This window comes from Scyliorhinus canicula, chromosome 14, assembly GCF_902713615.1.
Source record: "Scyliorhinus canicula chromosome 14, sScyCan1.1, whole genome shotgun sequence".
Taxonomy (NCBI): domain Eukaryota; kingdom Metazoa; phylum Chordata; class Chondrichthyes; order Carcharhiniformes; family Scyliorhinidae; genus Scyliorhinus; species Scyliorhinus canicula.
Genome location: NC_052159.1, coordinates 28,076,541 through 28,096,609, shown reverse-complemented (window position 1 = coordinate 28,096,609; position 20,069 = coordinate 28,076,541). Strand labels below are relative to the sequence as shown.

Here is a 20,069-nt window from a genome sequence, read left to right as displayed (position 1 = left end):
CAACAACGCAAATTAACACAATATAAAGTTACAGAATAGACACTACAATAAGGAAACCCCCCCCCCCCCCCCCCCACCCCGGGTTGCTGCTGCTATTGACCAAGTTACCTGTCTTTGAGCCAGGAAGTCCAGAAAAGGCTGCCATCGTTTATAGAACCCTTGTATTGATCCTCTCAGGGCAAATTTGACCCTTTCCAATTTTATGAATCCCGCCATGTCACTGATCCAGGTCTCCACACTTGGGGGCCTTGCATCCTTCCACTGTAGCAGAATCCTTCGTCGGGCTACTAGGGACGCAAAGGCCAGGACACCGGCCTCTTTCGCCTCCTGCACTCCCGGCTCTACCGCAACTCCAAAAATCGCGAATCCCCACCCTGGTTTGACCCTGGATCCAACCACCCTCGACACCGTCCCCGCCACCCCCTTCCAGAATTCTTCCAGTGCTGGGCATGCCCAGAACATATGGGCGTGGTTCGCTGGACTCCCCGAACATCTGGTGCACCTGTCCTCACCCCCAAAGAACCTACTCATCCTAGTCCCGGACATGTGGGCCCGGTGCAGCACCTTAAATTGGATGAGACTAAGCCTCGCACATGAGGAGGAAGAGTTGACTCTCTCCAAGGCATCCGCCCAAGTCCCGTCCTCTATCTGCTCCCCAAGTTCCTCCTCCCATTTAGCCTTCAGCTCCTCCACTAACGACTCCTCCACCTCCTGCATTACCTTATAGATGTCAGACACCTTCCCCTCTCCGACCCACACCCCCGAAAGCACTCTGTCCATCGTCCCCCGCGACGGCAGCAGAGGGAATCCCTCTACCTGTCGCCTAGCAAACGCCTTTACCTGCAAGTATCTGAACATGTTCCCTTGGGGAAGGCCAAATTTATCTTCCAGTTCCCCCAGGCCCGCAAACCTCCCGCCAATAAACAGGTCCCTCAATTTGCTGATGCCTGCCCTTTAAAGCTTTCTGTCTTAAGAACTAGGAGCAAGAGTAGGCCTTCGAGCCTGCTCCGCCATTCAATTAGATCATGGCTGATCTTTTGTGGACTCAGCTCCACTTTCCTGCCTGAACATCATAACCCTTCATCCCTTTATTCTTCAAAAAACTATCTATCTTTATCTTAAAAACATTTAATGAAGGAGCCTCAACTGCTTCACTGGGCAGGGAATTCCATAGATTCACAACCCTTTGGGTGAAGAAGTTCCTCCTAAGCTCAGTCCTAAATCTATTTCCCCTTATTTTGAGGCTATGCCCCCAAGTTCTGTTTTCACACGCCAGTGGAAACAACCTCCTCGCATCTATCCTATCTATTCCATTCATGATTTTATATGCTTCTATAAGATTCCCCCCCCACCCCCCATCCTTCTAAATTCCAACGAGTGCAGTCCAAGTCTACTCAACCTCTCTTCGTAATCCAACCCCGTCAACTCTGGGATTAACCGATTGAATCTCCTCTGCACACCCTCCAGTGCCAGTACGTCCTTTCTCGGGTAAGGAAACCAAAACTGAACACAATACTCCAGGTGTGGAGTCACTAACACCTTATACAATTGCAGCATAACCGCCCTAGTCTTAAACTCCATCCCTCTAGCAATGAAGGACAAAACTTCCTAGTCTTGCACTCATCATAAGAATACCAATGTCATGGAAAACAATTTATACTTTATGAGAAGAAGGTGCTGTTTCATTGGCAAGTGGACTCTGGTGGAGACGTTGCATTGGAGGATGCAGCGTGGTTTATGTCATAGGACAATGTCCTGACCATCGTGTCAAGCTGCCTGCAGTTAAATGTCGTCACAAACTCCTGCATTCTCCATGGTAACACCTCCACCAATCAAACACCAACCAGTCAGCACCCTCTTCTCATCCAGTATAAAGTTGTTGTTTCCGAGACATTGGTATTCTTGCAATTGTTCTGGTGAATGCAAGACAAAAAGTTTCAACAAAATGTATTTTTTCAGCTACCAAGTGTGAAACTTACTGCACCACAAGAAACTCTATTGAAACAATAACAAGATTGCAATTGGCTCTCATTATATAATATGTTCCCTATTTCAGTTCACTTTATTCTTTTTTTAAAAAGTTTTATTCAACTTTTCAATTTTATACATAACAGAAAACAATAACAAGAAACAACCAACTGCTTCTCCCCACCCCACCCCGCCCCCAAACAAAAACAACTAACGGTGACCAGCTTTTTGAAGTACAGAATAAAAGGCTGCCATCTCCGGCAGAATCCTTCAATTGCTCGCCTCCTGGTGTATTTAACCTTCTCAAGGTACAAAACCTCCATAAGATCCCCCAGCCATACCGAGGCACTGGATGGAGAAGCTGACCTCCAACCCATCAGTTCCTGCCTTCGAGCAATCAGCGAGGCAAAGAGCGAATGCCAGAACAGCCCCGCCCCAGTCGGCAGATCCGACAACCCAAATATGGCCCAGAGGGGTCCCGGCTCCAGTACGATTTGTAAGATCACCGACATGGTGCTAAGGAAGGAGACCCAGAACTCCACAGGTTTAGGACACAACCAGAACACATGTACATGATTGGCCGGGTCCCTCCCGCAATGCTTGCACTCATCCGTTACACCCTCAAACAGCCTACTCATCCTAGATTTGTCCAAATGGGCCCTAGTCTTGCACGTGATGACGTGTCCACCCTACGCAGAATCTCACACTACACCCCTCCTCCAGCTCGGACCCCTACTCCTTCTCCCACTTGGCCTTGATCCCTTCCAAGGATGCTGTCTACACTGCCATGAACCTCCCAGAAATCCCCGATGTACTCCCCTCCTCCGTCCCCAGCGACAAAACCCACTCCAACAGCAAGGAAGGCGGTACCACTGGGAATGGCGGGGAAACTTTCTGCACAAAGTTACGCACCTGCAAATATCCACCTGTGAAAGTCCAAATATCTCCACTAACTTCTTGAAGCTCGTGAATTGACCCTCCAAAGACAAATCCTTCATTACATCCACCCCTTCTCCTCCCATCCCTTAAATCTAGCGTCCAGGTTCGCCGGCTCATACATGTGGTTCACGCAAACCAGCACTAACTTCGATACTGCCCCCAATTTTAAGTGCTGCTGGAATTACCTCCATATCTTCAAAATGGAGGCCACCACCGGATTCCCTCAGTACTTCCCCGGAGAGAAACCGTCACCAACGCCCTTAGCCCCGATTCTATCCGCACTCGTACAGCCTCGGGATCCTCCCACATCCCAAACCCTCTCGGCATTTGCCGTCCAATAATAATATATCAGACTTGGCAAGCCAAGCCCCCCACCTGCCGGTCCCTCTGAAGTGCCATCTTCCCAATCCTAGCTACCTTTCCCGCCCATATAAAGTCAAAATCAATCTCTCCACTCCTCCAAAGAAGGATTTCGGCAAGAAAACCGACAAGCAATTAGAAACTCGGCGCATTAGAAACGCAGTTTGAACTGAAACCAAAAACTCCCATATGCAAACACCTTTTATCTAACTAGAGTTGTACTATTTACTGCACAAACTTACTGAAATCTATACCTTATTTCTAATATCCAACAATACAAATAAAGATCACTTAAACTTACCCGTTTCTTGACGAGAGAGAAAAGAGAAAAGAATTGAGGTGTGGCCTTGCAGCTGTCTCAGCTGAATTGCCTTTAGAGCATTTGGTTGCAGCATTAATCATCAAGCATATTGGGACATTAAGCCAAATTTTAGAGTGTGATTTAAGGTTTTTGTCTGTAATGTGGACAACACTAATTTAGCAGTATTTATTGCCCATCTCTGGTTGCGCTGAGGAATTTCTCAACAAAACTAAATCTTTTAAGTTTTGAAATTGGGACATGAGGCTAACATTTCTGATCACTTTCTTTTTTGTAAAATATGTGTGTGAGAGTCGTGATGTGAGATATTTGTATATATGACTTAAAAGATGATTTTGTTCTTTTTGACTACAGTCCATGATTATCAGTCGAGTTCACTGTAGGGTTGTGGCAGTAGATCTACGAAGCCATGGTAAGGGTTTTTATATTTTATTCTGGCACAAGTGTTTGTCAGTAAATTTAAGAAAGGAGGTTTAGTTTAGCGCTCTTTAAACTGAAACGGTGCATATGTTTATTTGTGTATCAATTTTTGGTTTAAATATGAAAGTGGAGCCATTGTCTTTTGGGGGGTATGTGATGATTTGGTACTGTACCAATTATTTATTTGGGTATTTGCTACATTTTGTCTGCAAGTTACCCAGTCACAGTTCATCTCAGTTTATCGTGGTCAATTATCTATCCCCCACCCTTTCTCTCAATTTTTGAACACTTACTTTCTTTCAGTGCGTTGGAAGCCCAGAATGCCCACACAATGTTCCCAGGCATTGCGGCATCACGTTATGGTTCCTAGACCTAGTACCACTTCCAATACTTTCTTTAGAGTGCTTATAGATCCTGAGATCCCCATCAAAGCACTGCTAGACTCCAAAACCATTAACTTAGGACTATAAACATTTGGGTATATTTTTATTGACATTTTCAATTTTTACAAACCCTCAAAACTGATACAGTACATCATGAATATTTCACCATACACAAATACAGAAAAAGACAGGAAGACACCAACGCACTTGATTCATCTTAATCATTATGCCCTGCGTTTCCAATTATACAAGAACAAGCATTGAAAGGCAGCACGGTAGCATTGTGGATAGCACAATCGCTTCACAGCTCCAGGGTCCCAGGTTCGATTCCGGCTTGGGTCACTCTGTGCGGATTCTGCACATCCTCCCCGTGTGTGCGTGGGTTTCCTCCGGTTTCCTCCCACAGCCCAAAGATGTGCAGGGGTTAGGTGGATTGGCCATGATAAATTGCCCTTAGTGTCCCTTAGTGTTGGGTGGGGTTACTGGGTTATGGGGATAGGGTGGAGGTGTTAACCTTGGGTAGGGTGCTCTTTCCAGGAGCTAGTGCAGACTCGGTGGGCTGAATGGCCTCCTTCTGCACTGTAAATTCTATGATCTATGACAAGCGAGAGGATGGAGGGAAAAATGTATAAAGTCATGAAAACATGGCAAAATGGTCCACACCTTCGCGTACAGCATGTTAAAGGCAGTGTTACATAGCTTACGAAAAACCTTGCAGGAGCAAGTTGGACATTACGGAACCTATATGTTTGAGATAGGGGCCTCATACTTTTCAGAATGCGTCCTCCATTTTCGGAGGATACAGGTCGGGAATTCCATTGGGATACATTCCATGATAATTTTATGTCAGTTCTGAACTGAAGGAAATTTATCGCTAATCTAGGAGCAGAGGATATTCTTCCATGCTGCAAATGTTACGATATTTACACAGTCTTTTTTTCATTAGTGCCAATTATCTTTCAATCTGGGAGTCCGGAATTAAGAACAAAGATTAAAATCTAAGGCCATTTAAAATATTTTCTCAAGCTCCTTCAGTACACCAGACCAGTAGGATTTAATTTTTACATGGCACTAAATACAATGTGTGTAGTTTCCTTTGACTACTTTGCACTTTTCGCACAGTGAACATATGGTAGGGTTAAAACTGTGTTTTAAGCTTGGCGTGATTTGCAGGTGGTGTAATATTTTGAACTGACTCTCCTTTGTTCTATTACAGACTGAGATTCTATTGGCATTTTCCCATTATATTGCTCCAAATTCATCTGTATTCACTGCAAGGTTTTTTCCCAAGACCACAGAAGCTCTAGTGTATTCACACAGGATCTAGTACATAGTGTCAGAAAACTTGCTGATTAATTGCTTAGGTTCCGTGGATATCAGGATTTTTTTCTACCGAGAAGACTGTGCATCAAGATGCAAAGATAACTTATTCAGGATAAAGTCTCTTAGAGTTGTAGAAAAGAAGTAGCTTAAGATATCAAATTGTTGACATAGTTGCTCAAAAGATAACAAGGAAGCACCACTAAACATTTCACCTAGCCTACAAAACCTCTATTTCCAACCCAGATATTAAATCCACAGTTCCACTGATGGGAAATCCAGATTTCTCTGAATTGGGAGAGAGAGTGGATGTTAAGTTAAATCTCCTTTCCAGCTCACAGACCCTCCTCCACGCTCTGCGTGGTAATGATTATATTTTCACGCTGACGGCGCAGTGGTTAGCACTGGGACGCCAGCGCTGAGGACCCGGGTTCGAATCCCGGCCCTGGGTCACTGTCCGTGTAGAGTTTGCACATTCTCCCTGTGTCTGCATGGGTTTCACCCCCACAACCCAAAGATGTGCAGGCTAAGTGGATTGGCCACACTAAATTGCCACCTTAATTGGAAAAAAATAATTGGGTACTCTAAATTAAAAAAAAATACTTATTTTCACACTGGACTGGCACAATCTAGAAATCCCTGAGAAACAACAGGGTCTCTAAGGAGTACACCTACTGGCCAGCTTCAATATCGAGCTAGGTGGTCCTCTGTCACCCATTCTCGTACACCCCGTTAATTTCCTTTAGGACCTTCGCAGAAAAGAACAAGGATATAATAAACTATGAGCACATTAACCTTAATCAGGGGAGAGTGAGTTTCCTCCCTACAAATGTCTCAAGAGGTGGGTAACAAAAATACTGAAAAGGACCAACTAAATTGACATAGCCTCAGACTTTGTGAAATTGATTTTATAACGCAAGAAAGGCTAAATCTACCCACCACGTCAATAATAGCAGAGACAGAAACGTCCAGCCTTGATACAAATAGCACACGTCGTCTGCGTGTAGCGTAATCTTGTGTTGCTTTCCACCACTGAGTAGTTGATTTACTGAAGGATCATGCCTAATTGCTTCTACTAGGGGCCCAATAGCTCTTGAAAACAATAGCAAGATAATGGGCAACCCTGCTTAGTTCCTCACTGGATACTAAAATTGTCAGATCTGTAAAGGTGAGGAAGAACTGCTTCTAGTGGACATTTATAAAGCACTTGCGTCCTGAGTCCACTTAAACTCCCCTCCCAACCCAAACTTCTGCAGTGTATAAAATAAATAATTCCATCCCACCCAGTCAAAGGCTTTCTCTGCATCTAAAGAGATCTCTAAACTATCTAATGCCCTGCTTTTTGAAAGACCTGAATGATATATAATCTCCCAACATTGTTACATGAATTCTGATCCTTCATGAACCTAGTCTGATCGCCCTGGGTGATCATAGGGAGGATTCCCTTTATCTTAGAAAACAATTTTTTAAATCCACATGCCTGAGTGAGATTGGCCTTTAGGATGTACACACCAGGATTCTTACCTGCCTTCAAAATTAATGAAATATTTGCCTCACAAAGCGACTGTGGCAGTAGGCTGGCTATACATACCAATCAAAGGATCTGTCAGCAAGCCTTTAAATGCTGTAAAAAATTTATGTCCCAAACCATCGGGCCCTGGGGCCTTACCAGATTGAAGCCACCACCAAAGGTCATGCAGCTGAAGGTGTCCAGTCCCCTGGGAGAGCCGTTCTGTCTGGTCCCCGTTTGTGGAGACCAGTACCAAACGGCACTCACCTGAAGTTTCCGAGGCGAAGGGGATAAATCCCAATGCCTTGGAAACCTCTGAGAAACTGCACGCTAAAGTCAGACTAGCTGTCTCGCTCTAATACGCAGATTTGCCAAATGTGGGCGGGATTTGCATCACAACGTCTTGCGAGGTTGTGTTAGATCTCGCGAGGCATTGCAAGTCGGGTAGATCCCGGGTGTGGGGTCTCCCGGCCTTTTATCGGCCACACTGCAGCACGGCGAGCTGACTTTCAGTCGCAGCTTGGCAATTGGATTACGGCCAAAATCTTTTTTCTTTTAATAAGATGATGTACCCCCCACACAGTCCAGGAGCAGCGTTTCAAAATAGCTACTGCCATTGCTTATTCAGCCAAAGAGAGTGTAGCATATTGACACAGTAAAAAGGTTTACAAGCCAGAGATTTTTGCGCTTTGCTTGGGCTTGCGCCAAAACAAACCTCCCCCATCTTCATTTATACCAGAAGCACCATTGGCACATTATAAAATATTTTTCTAGGATATGAGACCTTCCCTGCAGGAACCAGTTAACCATTCTTTCACCCCAAATAATAAAATAAATACAAAAAATACGTGAAGTCTTGAGTTCCAAGGAGGTATTCCTCCCCAATGTGAGGACCCTTGGGGTTATACCTATGGACCTTCTATCATTACTCCCAATGAGTTTTTTCCTCATAAAAGAGGTAAAATATATCACAATAAGAATGAGTGTCGAATACCCTTTCTGCATTCTAACCACTCCCATTAACTCTTAAGCTACTCACTCACCTCCCAGCTGTGACGCTACTCATTTATCATGATTAAAGCAAAGGAGACAGTAAAGCATACACTACCATTATAAACTTATAAGAGAAGACGGATATCTATCATACAACCTGCACAGCGCACTCCTTGACTCGAAGGAGTGAACTGAGGAGTGTTTTCCATTCAAGATAAATGGAGGTCCCTGGCATTCTTGAGGATAAAATATTCATTGTAGTGCTCAACTACTAAATCATCCCTATCAGCATGATAAATAGAGACACAGAATCAGGAAGGAATTATAGTGACAAGGGATAGAATCCAGAATTTACAGTGAACAGATTGTTACTCCAAATTATAACCTCCCACAAAGTTCACTAAGGCATAGTCAGATTGTCGAATGTCATCACAGAGTTGTAGGATTACCCTCGGTGTAGCAGGAAACAGCAGAGCACACAGCGCTCCGATAGCCTTCAGCTGTTTTCTAACTCTTTCGAAGTCCCTCCGCCTCCTGTTGGAAGAAAGAGACCTTTAGGATATACATTTTTTGTACTTTTTGTTCAAGAAAACAGTTGACATGAATTTTTTTTGATTCTTCATTTAATTTTCCCTGCTGATCTGCTCAAAAACATCAACCTAGTAATATGAATATTATCGGGCAGTGGGAAGGGCGCATCTACTCAGTAACTCAGGGCAAATCTAACGAGGCTGGCCCCTTCATTCTAAAGTTTTTCTTCCATTTCCTGCCCAGCAGCCTGTCAAATGAACAGCTTGGCCAGCAATGGGGTGGGTAAAACAGCAGCAGGTGGCCACAGCTGGGGAATTTGAGATGAGCCCAGCAATTGGAAGGAGGGGAAGAGAGAGGGTGGGCAAGGGGACAAAGAGAGCAAGGCCATTGCAAAATGGGAGAAGACAGGACCTGGGGAATGGTACAGCAGGTATGCTGCAACTGCACTGGTGCTCGGGGAAAGTCTGATTTGTAGAAGGAGGCCAAAGTTTTCCTCGAGGTTAGAGAAGTACTCCTTGTCTATTAGGCATGCTCTCTTACCTTTTGTTGGCAGCTCCTGCCTCCTTTTCACTGCTGAGTTTCCAGAGCTCTCAGAAACCTCTGCAGAAACTGTTCAATTTAAATCGGGCTCCCAATTGGACAGTAAGAACTTAATTTAAATATGTGTTGTCCCACCTCTCCATGGCTGCATCAAAACCTGCTACTATGAGAATGACAGCGGGTGTGCATGCTCTCCTGAACCACTTCCACCCATCGTGGGCACTGTGGGTGGCTGTGTTTATTACTGAGGTGTCTGGTGTGATTCTGTAATAGATGGAAGTAATTCAACCTGGCACAAAGATACCACTGAACCACCTGACTGAGAAATCACGCTGCTGACTGGAATACAAAATTCTGAGCTGCTGACCTCTGGTAAGGGGTTAGGCAGATGCTCAGTTCCTCTCAAATTTTTCCAAAACATTTCAGGGTTTTGCCCATCAGTGATGTAACTGAAGTGGCTTAGTAAGGAGCCTAGTCATTGATGTAAGAATACTTTTACGAGTGATACTCTCCATTAATTCTTCCCCTTTCACACATCACTTGGTAGTTTTGAATCTTAGCTGATCATATCCTTTCAGAATACCAATCATACCAGATTTCCATTTCAGGCACAGCATTTTCTTAAAAAGTGCAGGGTCTTGACTTCCTTCTGGAAATTTGTTCTGGTTATTAATTATTTTCTTATGTCAAGAATTTTTGACTGACATTTCCCCTTCACAGCTTTGAACCAGTGCTGCAATAGTGTATTTGGAAGCATTGTCCCAGGTTTCCTTTGTCTTATTAATCATCTTTTTTGTTGTTCATTAACACACCTATTCCAGGTCATTTATCTATAGCACGGAGCCCTGGGCACCGCCATTTGGTGCCCATCTCATTGCGACATAATTGCCTTTGGAAATACCTCTTAGGTAGCCTTTCTCTGAATGCTCAGCCACTGCACTGATGTCAGTGTTATAGGAAAATGTGACTTTAATCTGGAGCAGTTCTATTCCAAATCCAGCCTGTATTTAAACTATTCCATCTGCACTAGTGATTATAGCGTACTGCTGCCTCACAGCACCAGGGACCCGGGTTCAATTGTGCCTGTCTGTGTGGAGTTTGTGCGTTCTCCTCGTGTCTGCATGGGTTTTCTCCGTTTGCCTCCCACATTTCAAAGATGTGCAGGATAGGTAGGGGAGTGGAGGATTGGGCCTAGGTCACGTGCTCTTTCAGAGTGTCGCAGCAGACTCAATGGGCCAAAAGGCCCCCTTCTGTACTGCCTGGATCTATGGATTCAATTATTGTTCCAGAATTGTTGGGCAAGAAAAGCGCTAACGTTTCGAGTCCAGATGACCCTTTGTCAAAGGGTGATCTGAACTTGAAACGTTAGCTCTCTTCTCTCCCTACAGATGCTGCCAGACCTGCTGAGATTTTCCAGCATTTTTTCTTTTGGTTTCAGATTCCAACATCTGCAGTAATTTGCTTTTATCCATTGTTCCGGAATTACTTGCCTCCTGTAAATCATATTGTATCCTGGTAATGGAGACTTTTTTGCCCTTCAATTGTTTGGAGATACATCAGGAATGATTTGAATGCTATGCACAAAGTGGACACAGACAATGAGTTCAAAAAATGAGTTTATGTTTCTGCTGCATACTAAAGTATGGAGCCTCTGCTTTTGCTCAGGTTTTGTAGCAAAACTTAGATGTTTGTTTGTGAAGCTGTCGTAGCTAAAGGACACTATATTAAATCATGAACAATGCAATATAAATACAGGAATCCATCTGTTCCAAAAACATCTCAACTGATAGTCCTATTTATCTTGCAGGTGATACAAAAGTCAAAAATTCTGATGATCTTTCAGCAGAAACCATGTCCAGGTATTTAACAAAATAATTATTTTCAAACATTGTAAATGATTTCGCAGCCTAGTAATTAGAGGTGTTAATTTTTTCTCATTCCTGCAACTTCACTTTCCCCTCTGCATTACTGCAGGGTTGTTAGATTTTTCATAATGTATCAGCAACTTGTGAAATTCTCTTGTGATGTGGGCTGTTCCATCTGTTGGTGAAATCTCCCAGTGTGAGGTACATCCTGACTATCTTTTTTTAACAGTAACATCCAGAACCTGAAATGTCTGTGTTCTTCAAAAAAAAAATAAGAGTGAATATCCTAGCATTATAAATAAATATCACGCACATCCTCCGCTTGGCCCAAACTGTAAAGGTAGTTTCTGTTCTCCCATAGCTGGGGATACATTAATTCTTTCAGAATATTGATTCTTTGGGTACAGTTCTTGAATTATATACTCTTGTTTATAGTTTATTTTGTGGAGGTATGTGTGTATTAATGATAATGGCGAGAAATTAAGATTGAAAATATTATTGGTGAGGGATATTGTAAATATTCTTTCAGCGTAACATCTAGGATCTTTATATGACAGCTGCCTGCAATTATAAGTTTCAGTATAATTGACCGAAACATAGGCACAGTGGTAGGCCGTTCTTTTACAATTAATTTGTACCTCAGTTCCTTTTTCCAACGTGCCCAATACCCTGTGATACCCTTACAAAAAACAAATCTATCCATCTGACTATTGAAAATTTTAATTGACCCAACGTCCATAGCCTTTTTGAGAGCAAGATCCGTGTTTCTACTACACTTTATGTAGAAAAAGTGTTGCCTGATTTCACTCCTCATAATAATCTTTATTAGTGTCACAAGTAGGCTTACATTAACACTGCAATGAAGTTACTGTGAAAATCCCCTAGTCACCACACTACGGCGCCAGTTCGGGTACACTGAGGGAGAATTCAGAATGTCGAATTCACTTAACAAGCACATCTTTCGGGACTTGTGGAAACCGGAGCACCCGGAGGAAACCCACGCAGACACGACTCGACACAGACAGATGACCCAAGCCGGAAATTGTACCTTGGTCCCTGGTGCTGTGAACGCTACCATGTCGCCCCTCAAATGGTAGTGTTTCTTGGCACCAACTTTACCCACTTTGCCGTTTTTCTTCAGCCTCAGCGAGGCACACCCCATCAAGGTTGCACTTTAGTCATTTCCTGTACTGACGAGCTCAGTCGACCAGTGCAGGAAGACTACTTGCAGATTGCGGTGCCATTTTAAAAAGCAGCTCTGATCTCTCTTTCCCCCTCCCCCCCCGGATCCTCGAGGCCCCCCTCTCACCCCACCTCTTATGGGTATGGCACCCCTGGGCCTGAGCTCTTGGTTGGAACCATGGTAGTGCACCAATCAGCCTGGCAGTGCCACCTGGGCACCCTGGAAGTGTCAAAGTGGCACTGCCAGAATTCGGATGGCAGTGTCACGGTGCAAGACTGTAGTGCCAAGAGTGCCAGGGTACCATCTTGTTCTGTCCCCGACCACCTGGGGGTCTCTAATGGTCTGGGAGACACCCCCTCTCGCTAATGGCTCATTTAAATATGCTGATCTGGATCACGCCCACTGAGGGTGAGATCCAGATTGCAAAGTCTCGCAATGTTCGGTTGAATCTCGCGTGACATCTCAAGCATCGCGAATCTCACAAGAGGCCTCTCACAAGATTTAAAGGCCTGATCATGACACCAAGCCAAGCGCAACAAGACTGGTAAGTCACGCCCATAATCTTAAAATTATATCCCTTGTGTTTTCTCTATTTCGGGGAATAGTTTCTCTTGTGAATGTGAGCTGTAGCCCCTCCAAATAGTTGTATATTTTCTGAAACAAAGCAGAAAATACTGGACAATCTCAGCAGGTCTCACAGCATCTGTGGAGCGAAAAGGGGTCTGGAGGACTCCAGCTTTGACACAGAGTCACCCAGACTCAAAATGTTAGATCCCTTTAGGCTCCACAGATGCTGTCAGACCAGCTGAGATTGTCCAGTATGTTATGTTTTTGTTTCAGATTCCAGCAGTAATTTGCTTTTATCTGCGTGTATATTTTCTGAGGTTCTGTATTGCAGGTTGATTATTGCAGGCGTTCCAACTTTAATGATGCAGGTATTCAACGCCAAACTTTCTTTGCACACCGATATCATTAAAAATATTCTACAGTGCATATGCATTTAGGTTGATGACAAGGGAGTCAAGATTTATAGGGGGGTAAATGGCAAGGTGTAGTTGAGACCACAATCGGGTCAGCCATGATTTTCTTGAAAGACATAAGAGGCTCAAAGGTCTGACTAGATTACTCCTGCTCCCATGTGCATGGAGCATTTTCTACCTGGATTGATCAGACTTCATGTCACCTTTTTTTAAATTGAGAAACTTAGTTGAACAACCAAGAAAGCAGAAGAGAAGATGAGCTCAATAAATTGATGCTTCTGAACTTATTTAAAAGCTTGCAGATTGTACAGAAAGGGAAGACTAAGATATTATTGGGCTTTAAGATCTTGGGAAAGAATGAGCTGAGAAAGGAGATGGTAAAGTTTCACACAGAATTGGCACACGAAGAAAAGCATGTTCTGATTCAGTCTGTGATAGAGCTTGTGGTGATATAGGACAGTAAATATAGTGCTAGCTAGTTCCAAAAATCTGAGGACCCTAACCCTGTGACAATGCATGTCTTTTGGACATCCTGAGGGCATCAGTCTTTTAGCAGTTACCTGTACTAATTGTTGTAATTTTGGCAAACTTGTCAGACAATTGTACTCTGCATGGTCCAGCAAACAGCAACAAGGTACATGACCAACCCCTGGTACTGTTGGTCAAGACAAGAGAATTCCTCTGTGCTTCTTCAAATTCTGCCATGGTATTTTGTAAGTACACTTGAGCAGGCATATGGAGCCTTGGTTTAATGAAAAGGTAAATTTCTGTGCCATGTATCGTGATGAAAATATGCTGGGTAACAGTTGTCTGTTAAAATTTAGTGTTAATTTGAATTAACAGTAACAGTGAGGCACTGCCAATAACACAATAGCTTTTTAAAGTTTTTCAATTTTACCAAATATTACAAAAAATGTAAATTTCTACAAATCTAGAAATACAACATTTTAGGAAAAAATACTAAAGAATATAAACCCACACAGCCCATACCAACATCCCACCCCCTCGAACAACTGATGGTGATTAGTTCCTTAAAATAGGCAATGAAAGGCCGCCACCTCCACATTCCAGTAGAATCCCTCGACCAATCTCCTCTTGGTGTATTTGACCTTCTCCAGATACAGAAATCCAGGTTCCCTGACCATGCTGCAGCGTTGGGTGGGATTGGAGGCCTCCACCCCAGTAGAACTCTCCTCGGGGCAATCAACGAGTGAGGCAGAAACATCTGCCTCCGCCCTGTCTGCATCCCCGGCGAATCCGACAACCCAAATATGGCAACTAGAGGACAGTTTAGAATTTGCAGCATGATGGCTAAAGAAGGAAATCCAAAAGCTCAAGTTTGAGACAGGACCAGAACATGTCCGTGCGATTCGCTGGGACCCAGGAACACCCTTCACACCTATTATTAACCTCTTGGGAGAAAAAACGCTCATCTTCGCCTTAGTCAGGTGTGTCCTTGAACGGTGCTTTGAGCTGGATCAAGTCCAGCCTCTCACTCGAGGCTGTTGGGTTCACCCCGTGAAGGGCGCCTGCTCCCCCTCTCACCTCACTGTCACCCCATCCACCGGGCCCACTTCTCCTGGCAGGAGCCACCCATAGATACCAGATGTGCTACTCTCCTCCGACTCTGCAAGTGAAAGGATTCTTTCCATAAAAGACGTCGGCAGCACCTCGGGGAATGTTGCATGGCCTTCCGTACAAAATTCCGAACTTGGAGATATCTAAACGAATTCGACCCCACAAAATGAAATGAAATGAAAAATCGCATATTGTCAGAAGTAGGTTTCAAATGAAGTTACTGTGAAAAGCCCCGAGTCGCCACATTCCACTGTCTGTTCGGGGAGGCTGGTATGGGAATTGAACCGTGCTGCTGGCCTGCCTTGCTCTGCTTTAAAAGCCAGCAATTTAGCCCAATGTGCTAAACGAGCCCATATTTCACTGTCAATTCCTCCAAGTAGGCAAATCATCCTTCTAGAAACAAGTCCACTTTGAGCCTTTGGAACTATCTCCCTTAAAAGGCAGTGGAAGCCGCAACTTTGAATATTTTTAGGGCACAGATAGATTCTTTGGGTGAGGGTAGGTGGGAATTGAGGTTACGATCAGAGTATCTCTGAACATGTTGAATGGCGGAGCAGGCTTCACAGGTCACTCCTTTTTTTTGTGCTTATTTAGACTTGGCCAAAATCAACCAGGGAAAATGTTGCTTTATTTATTTTTTAACATCTTTTTACTTTTACAGAGACGTTGGCAATATAGTGGAAATGCTCTATGGTGAAGATGCTCCCTCAGTTGTGTTGATTGGCCATAGTATGGGTGGAGCAATAGCAGTTCATATTGCAGCAAAGAACCTGATACCATCTCTTGTGGGCCTGTGTGTGATTGATGTAGTAGAAGGTGGGTTATTTGAGATGCAACGTGAATTTTTAAAATGTTGTTTCAGGTAAAAGCAGATATAATGAAATCTTGAATAATGGCTCTTATGAGCCACTAGTACTGCAGAGTAACTTTGCCATGTCTATTAGTGTCTGTATAAATGAAATTTCCCTTAGCATTTTGTAACTTCTTCTAAAAAAACATTTCTAGGCACAGCGATGGATGCTTTAAACAGCATGCAAACGTTTTTACGGAGTCGACCTAAAGTATTCAACTCTATTGAAAGTGCCATAGAATGGAGGTGAGATTTCTTTACCTTTATGAATGCAAGTAACTCCTCCACTTCTGTGGGACATCCTTGACAACAACCCCTTTTCATTCAAAGAACAAAAGGGCCACGATCATGCAGTCTACATTGTCCCGACCGGAAGTAAAATTGCGATAGAACAAGCCAGCAATCTTATCATCTAAAGTGGAGTGCCTATCATAATGTAGCAGTCCAATTAGAGACTTGTGTTACGAAGGAGCCCGCACCGAGTAGTTCAAAGAATACCTGCACAACACCTATTATACATATCAAACGGTAAGTCCCAACTGGGTCTGCCTTGCTGGTGCCGAACTGGCCGGCTTTATATCCCAACCATCCAACTATATGTTGTTTAGAGGTCCCCGCCCCCTTAACGGGGAGCTCATATTCTGCAAGGGGAAGTTAATTGTTCCCACCCCGTAAGATACTTACACGTTATAACAGCAAGAATTGGTCATTCTCTTTTCCAACCATGGTAAGTGGGCATCTCTGGTTCAGAGTAGGACACTTAGGGAGTTTCTTTAGCCTTGAGTCAAATTTAAATGATGGTTTGTAGGTATGTGTAGGAAAATAGTGATTTCCAGTTTGGGAATAACTCTTTTACTTCCAAAAAATGAATACTAAAGCACAAAGTCATAACTGCCTCTCTCAAAATTTGCCGGTCAACACTCTAAAATGTTTTATGACCCAACCACCTTTTTAAACAGCTCTGTCATCCTATTTGCCCATTGTAAATCAGTCACAGAAATCATGGGTATGGACAGCTTGGAGAATTAATTTCTGGTGATATTCAGGCAGGACCATCAGCTGCTCTTGAGCTGGACACTTAGTATGCTGCTTCTGAACATTTTGAAAGTTTTGGTTGTTGGAACTGACAGTAATCGTTTGGTAACTTGTTGAAATCCAGGGTGTTCTGGCAAAACGTCTGATAGTTTCAATGAGTTTGGGGCTTGTACTGGACAAAGAGGAGGATCTTACTAACTTGCAGGGATTACAGCAGCAGAAATAAAACGGAGTGCAGCTTGCAGAAGACTTTATTCCATATGTATAGGCCCAGAACCTCTTGCCTGCAATTCACCACGGAGCTGTGTGTGCATGAAGAAAATCCGCTTGACCAGGTAGACCGCTCTTGAACTCGATTCTCCAGTCCCCCAGCCCCATGTTTCTCAGCAGCTTGACATTTGCTGGCGGCAGGATTTTCTACTCCCGCAGCTTGTCAATGGGATTTCCCATTGAAACCACCCCACACCACCTGGAAACCCGCAGGTGGGGGTGCACTGCTGACAGGAACAGAGAATCCCAACTGCTGTAACATTCCGGCCCCTATATCCTGCTGCAACCTAACCTAACCTATTGTCAGCACAAAGTCGAGTGCATCTTTGCAGTTGCTGTTGCCTTAAATTTTCGATTTGCATCTGGTCATTCCAATGTTTGCAAATGGCATCTGCCACATCAGCCAATCACTGTTTCAGGTCTGCATTCGCTAGACTTCAAAGTCTTTGACTTCATATCTTTTCCTATGGATGCCATGAAGGAGGAAAATGGGGTTTGGGGTTTTGTAAGATTGTCCATTCACCCCCAAGTGGGAAACACATTCCTTGCCTGCTCCAGTAGGCAAACATTCAGTTGTTTTGTGGACACCTACAATGCCTCATGCAGGTTTGTACTGGACTTTGTGATAGCTGAGATGATGCCTTTATGCCGCACCATTCTCAAATTTATTTTCTTGCACCCAAGAATTGGATCAGAGGCTGACTGCTTGGGTGCAAAGACTATTCTCTCCAAACTTGGCTGACATTGCCTCTCAGGAACCCAAGCACAGATGCACATATGGGATAAAATCACTGTCATGACTCCACTTGATCTCTGACAGAACAGACATAACCCCTCCAGGAGCAGCATTTCCACTGTAATCTAGGTATATATGTTTCCTGCTTTACAGCTCTTGGCGAATCTTCAGGGAGTTGTTGACTGCACATTTTTTCCATCAGGAGGGCTAATTAATTGTCGCAGAAGAAGATGTGGAAGTGGAGGAACATGTGCATCTATAAAAACCTGAGGATGCTGAGAAGTGCAAGGCTTATATATTCAGCCAGCTTCATGCGCTCTTCATTAACTGCTCATCCAGGAATTCTGGCTTAAAAGCTTACAATACTCCTGAACCAACAGTTGTTCCCAAGAGCAGTCCATGGTACTTCCATCATTAAAATTGTACTTGTTTGTTTGTCATTTACAGCACAGAAGGAGGCCATTCGGTCCATTGTGTCTGCACCGGTTCCCAAAACAGCAACCTAGCTAGTCCCATTCCCCAGCCCTATCTCTGTAGCCCTCTATGTTCTTCACTTTCAAATATAAAGCCAGCTCTCGTTTGAAACCTCCTATTGAACTCTTAACTCAACCATAGAGCTTTCAAACAAAGCATGGGTATAAAGTACTGAACAGTAGGAATTTAAAAAATAATTTCTAATATTTATATTTAAAATGATAAACAGTGACCTTTTCACTGCTATTAATGTGAGTTATAGGGGTACTAGAATCTCTAACAATGGCCACTACTCTTGACAGCGGAGAGGTGGTGCGCGTGGTGACCATGCTCCAGACTTTGAGGAGGTCCTGGTACAAGACTGGCAGCGCCTGCAGGGGTTCCCCCATGATGTATTTTGGGGAATATGAGCTCCCAATGAGGGGGGTGGAGCAATTGTTAGCAGTGCAGCTGTTCAAAGAGCTGGCCCGTGTGGTACCGGCTAGAGGGAACCAGTAGTGAGCTACTGTTGCAGTGTATATAATGTTGTAAATAAAGTTACTTTCTGTATGATTCTACAAACTTACACTGGATTCTTCATGTCCCTCACAAAAACTGACTTCTTTCCTTTGGTCCTTGGGCTGATATGTTCTCTGAATCAAAGTATCATCCTGTGTAAAACCTCTGGTGACTGCTTCTGAAGTTCCTCTGCTAAACGTAAGGTATATATGTGAAACATATATGGCCATACTTTACAGAATCTCCTGTATATATGTGAAACATATATGGCCATACTTTACAGAATCTCCTGTATATATGTGAAACATATATGGCCATACTTTACAGAATCTCCTGTATATATGTGAAACATATATGACCATACTTTATAGAATCTCCTGTATATATGTGAAACATATAGAACAAACAAAGAAAATTACAGCACAGGAACAGGCCCTTCGGCCCTCCCAGCCTGCGCCGATCTAGATCCTTTATCTAAACCTGTTGCCTATTTTCCAAGGTCTACTTCCCTCTGTTCCCCACCCGTTTATATATCTGTCCAGATGCATCTTAAATGATGCTATCGTGCCCGCCTCTACCACCTCCGCTGGCAAAGCATTCCAGGCACCCACCACCCTCTGCGTAAAAAACTTTCCACGCATATCTCCCTTAAACTTTCCCCCTCTCACCTTGTAATTGACACCCCCACTCTTGGAAAAAGTTTGTTGCTATCCATCCTGTCCATACCTCTCATAATTTTGTAGACCTCAATCAGGTCTCCCCTCAACCTCCGTCTTTCCAATGAAAACAATCCTGATCTACTCAACCTTTCTTCATAGCTAGCACCCTCCATACCAGGCAACATCCTGGTGAACCTCCTCTGCACCCTTTCTAAAGCATCCACATCCTTCTGGTAACGTGGCGACCAGAACTGCACGCAGTATTCCAAATGTGGCCTAACCAAAGTCCGATACAACTGTAACATGACCTGCCGACTCTTGTACTCAGTACCCCGTCCGATGAAGGCAAGCATGCTGTATGCCTTCTTGACCACTCTCGACCTGCGTTGCCACCTTCAGGGTACAATGGACCTGAACTCCCAGATCTCTCTGTACATCAATTTTCCCCAGGACTCTTCCATTGACCATATAGTCTGCTCTTGAGTTAGATCTTCCAAAATGCATCACCTCGCATTTGCCTGGATTGAACTCCATCTGCCATTTCTCTGCCCAACTCTCCAATCTATCTATATTTTGCTGTATTCTCTGACAGTCCGCCTCGCTATCTGCAACTCCACCAATTTTAGTATCATCTGCAAACTTGCTCATCAGACCACTT

General features: G+C 43.8%; 1 protein-coding gene across 10 annotated transcripts in view; it reads left to right on the top strand.

Moving 5' to 3' along the window:
* The window catches only part of ppme1 (protein phosphatase methylesterase 1), a 78,189-nt gene that overhangs the window by 27,160 nt on the left and 30,960 nt on the right, over positions 1-20,069 (top strand). For all 10 annotated transcript variants that reach the window (XM_038819202.1, XM_038819203.1, XM_038819200.1 and 7 more), the window contains 4 exons: positions 3,941-3,998; positions 11,091-11,142; positions 15,551-15,705; positions 15,895-15,985. In XM_038819202.1, the coding sequence (XP_038675130.1) occupies positions 3,941-3,998; positions 11,091-11,142; positions 15,551-15,705; positions 15,895-15,985 (356 nt within the window). The remainder of the gene's footprint in view (positions 1-3,940; positions 3,999-11,090; positions 11,143-15,550; positions 15,706-15,894; positions 15,986-20,069) is intronic.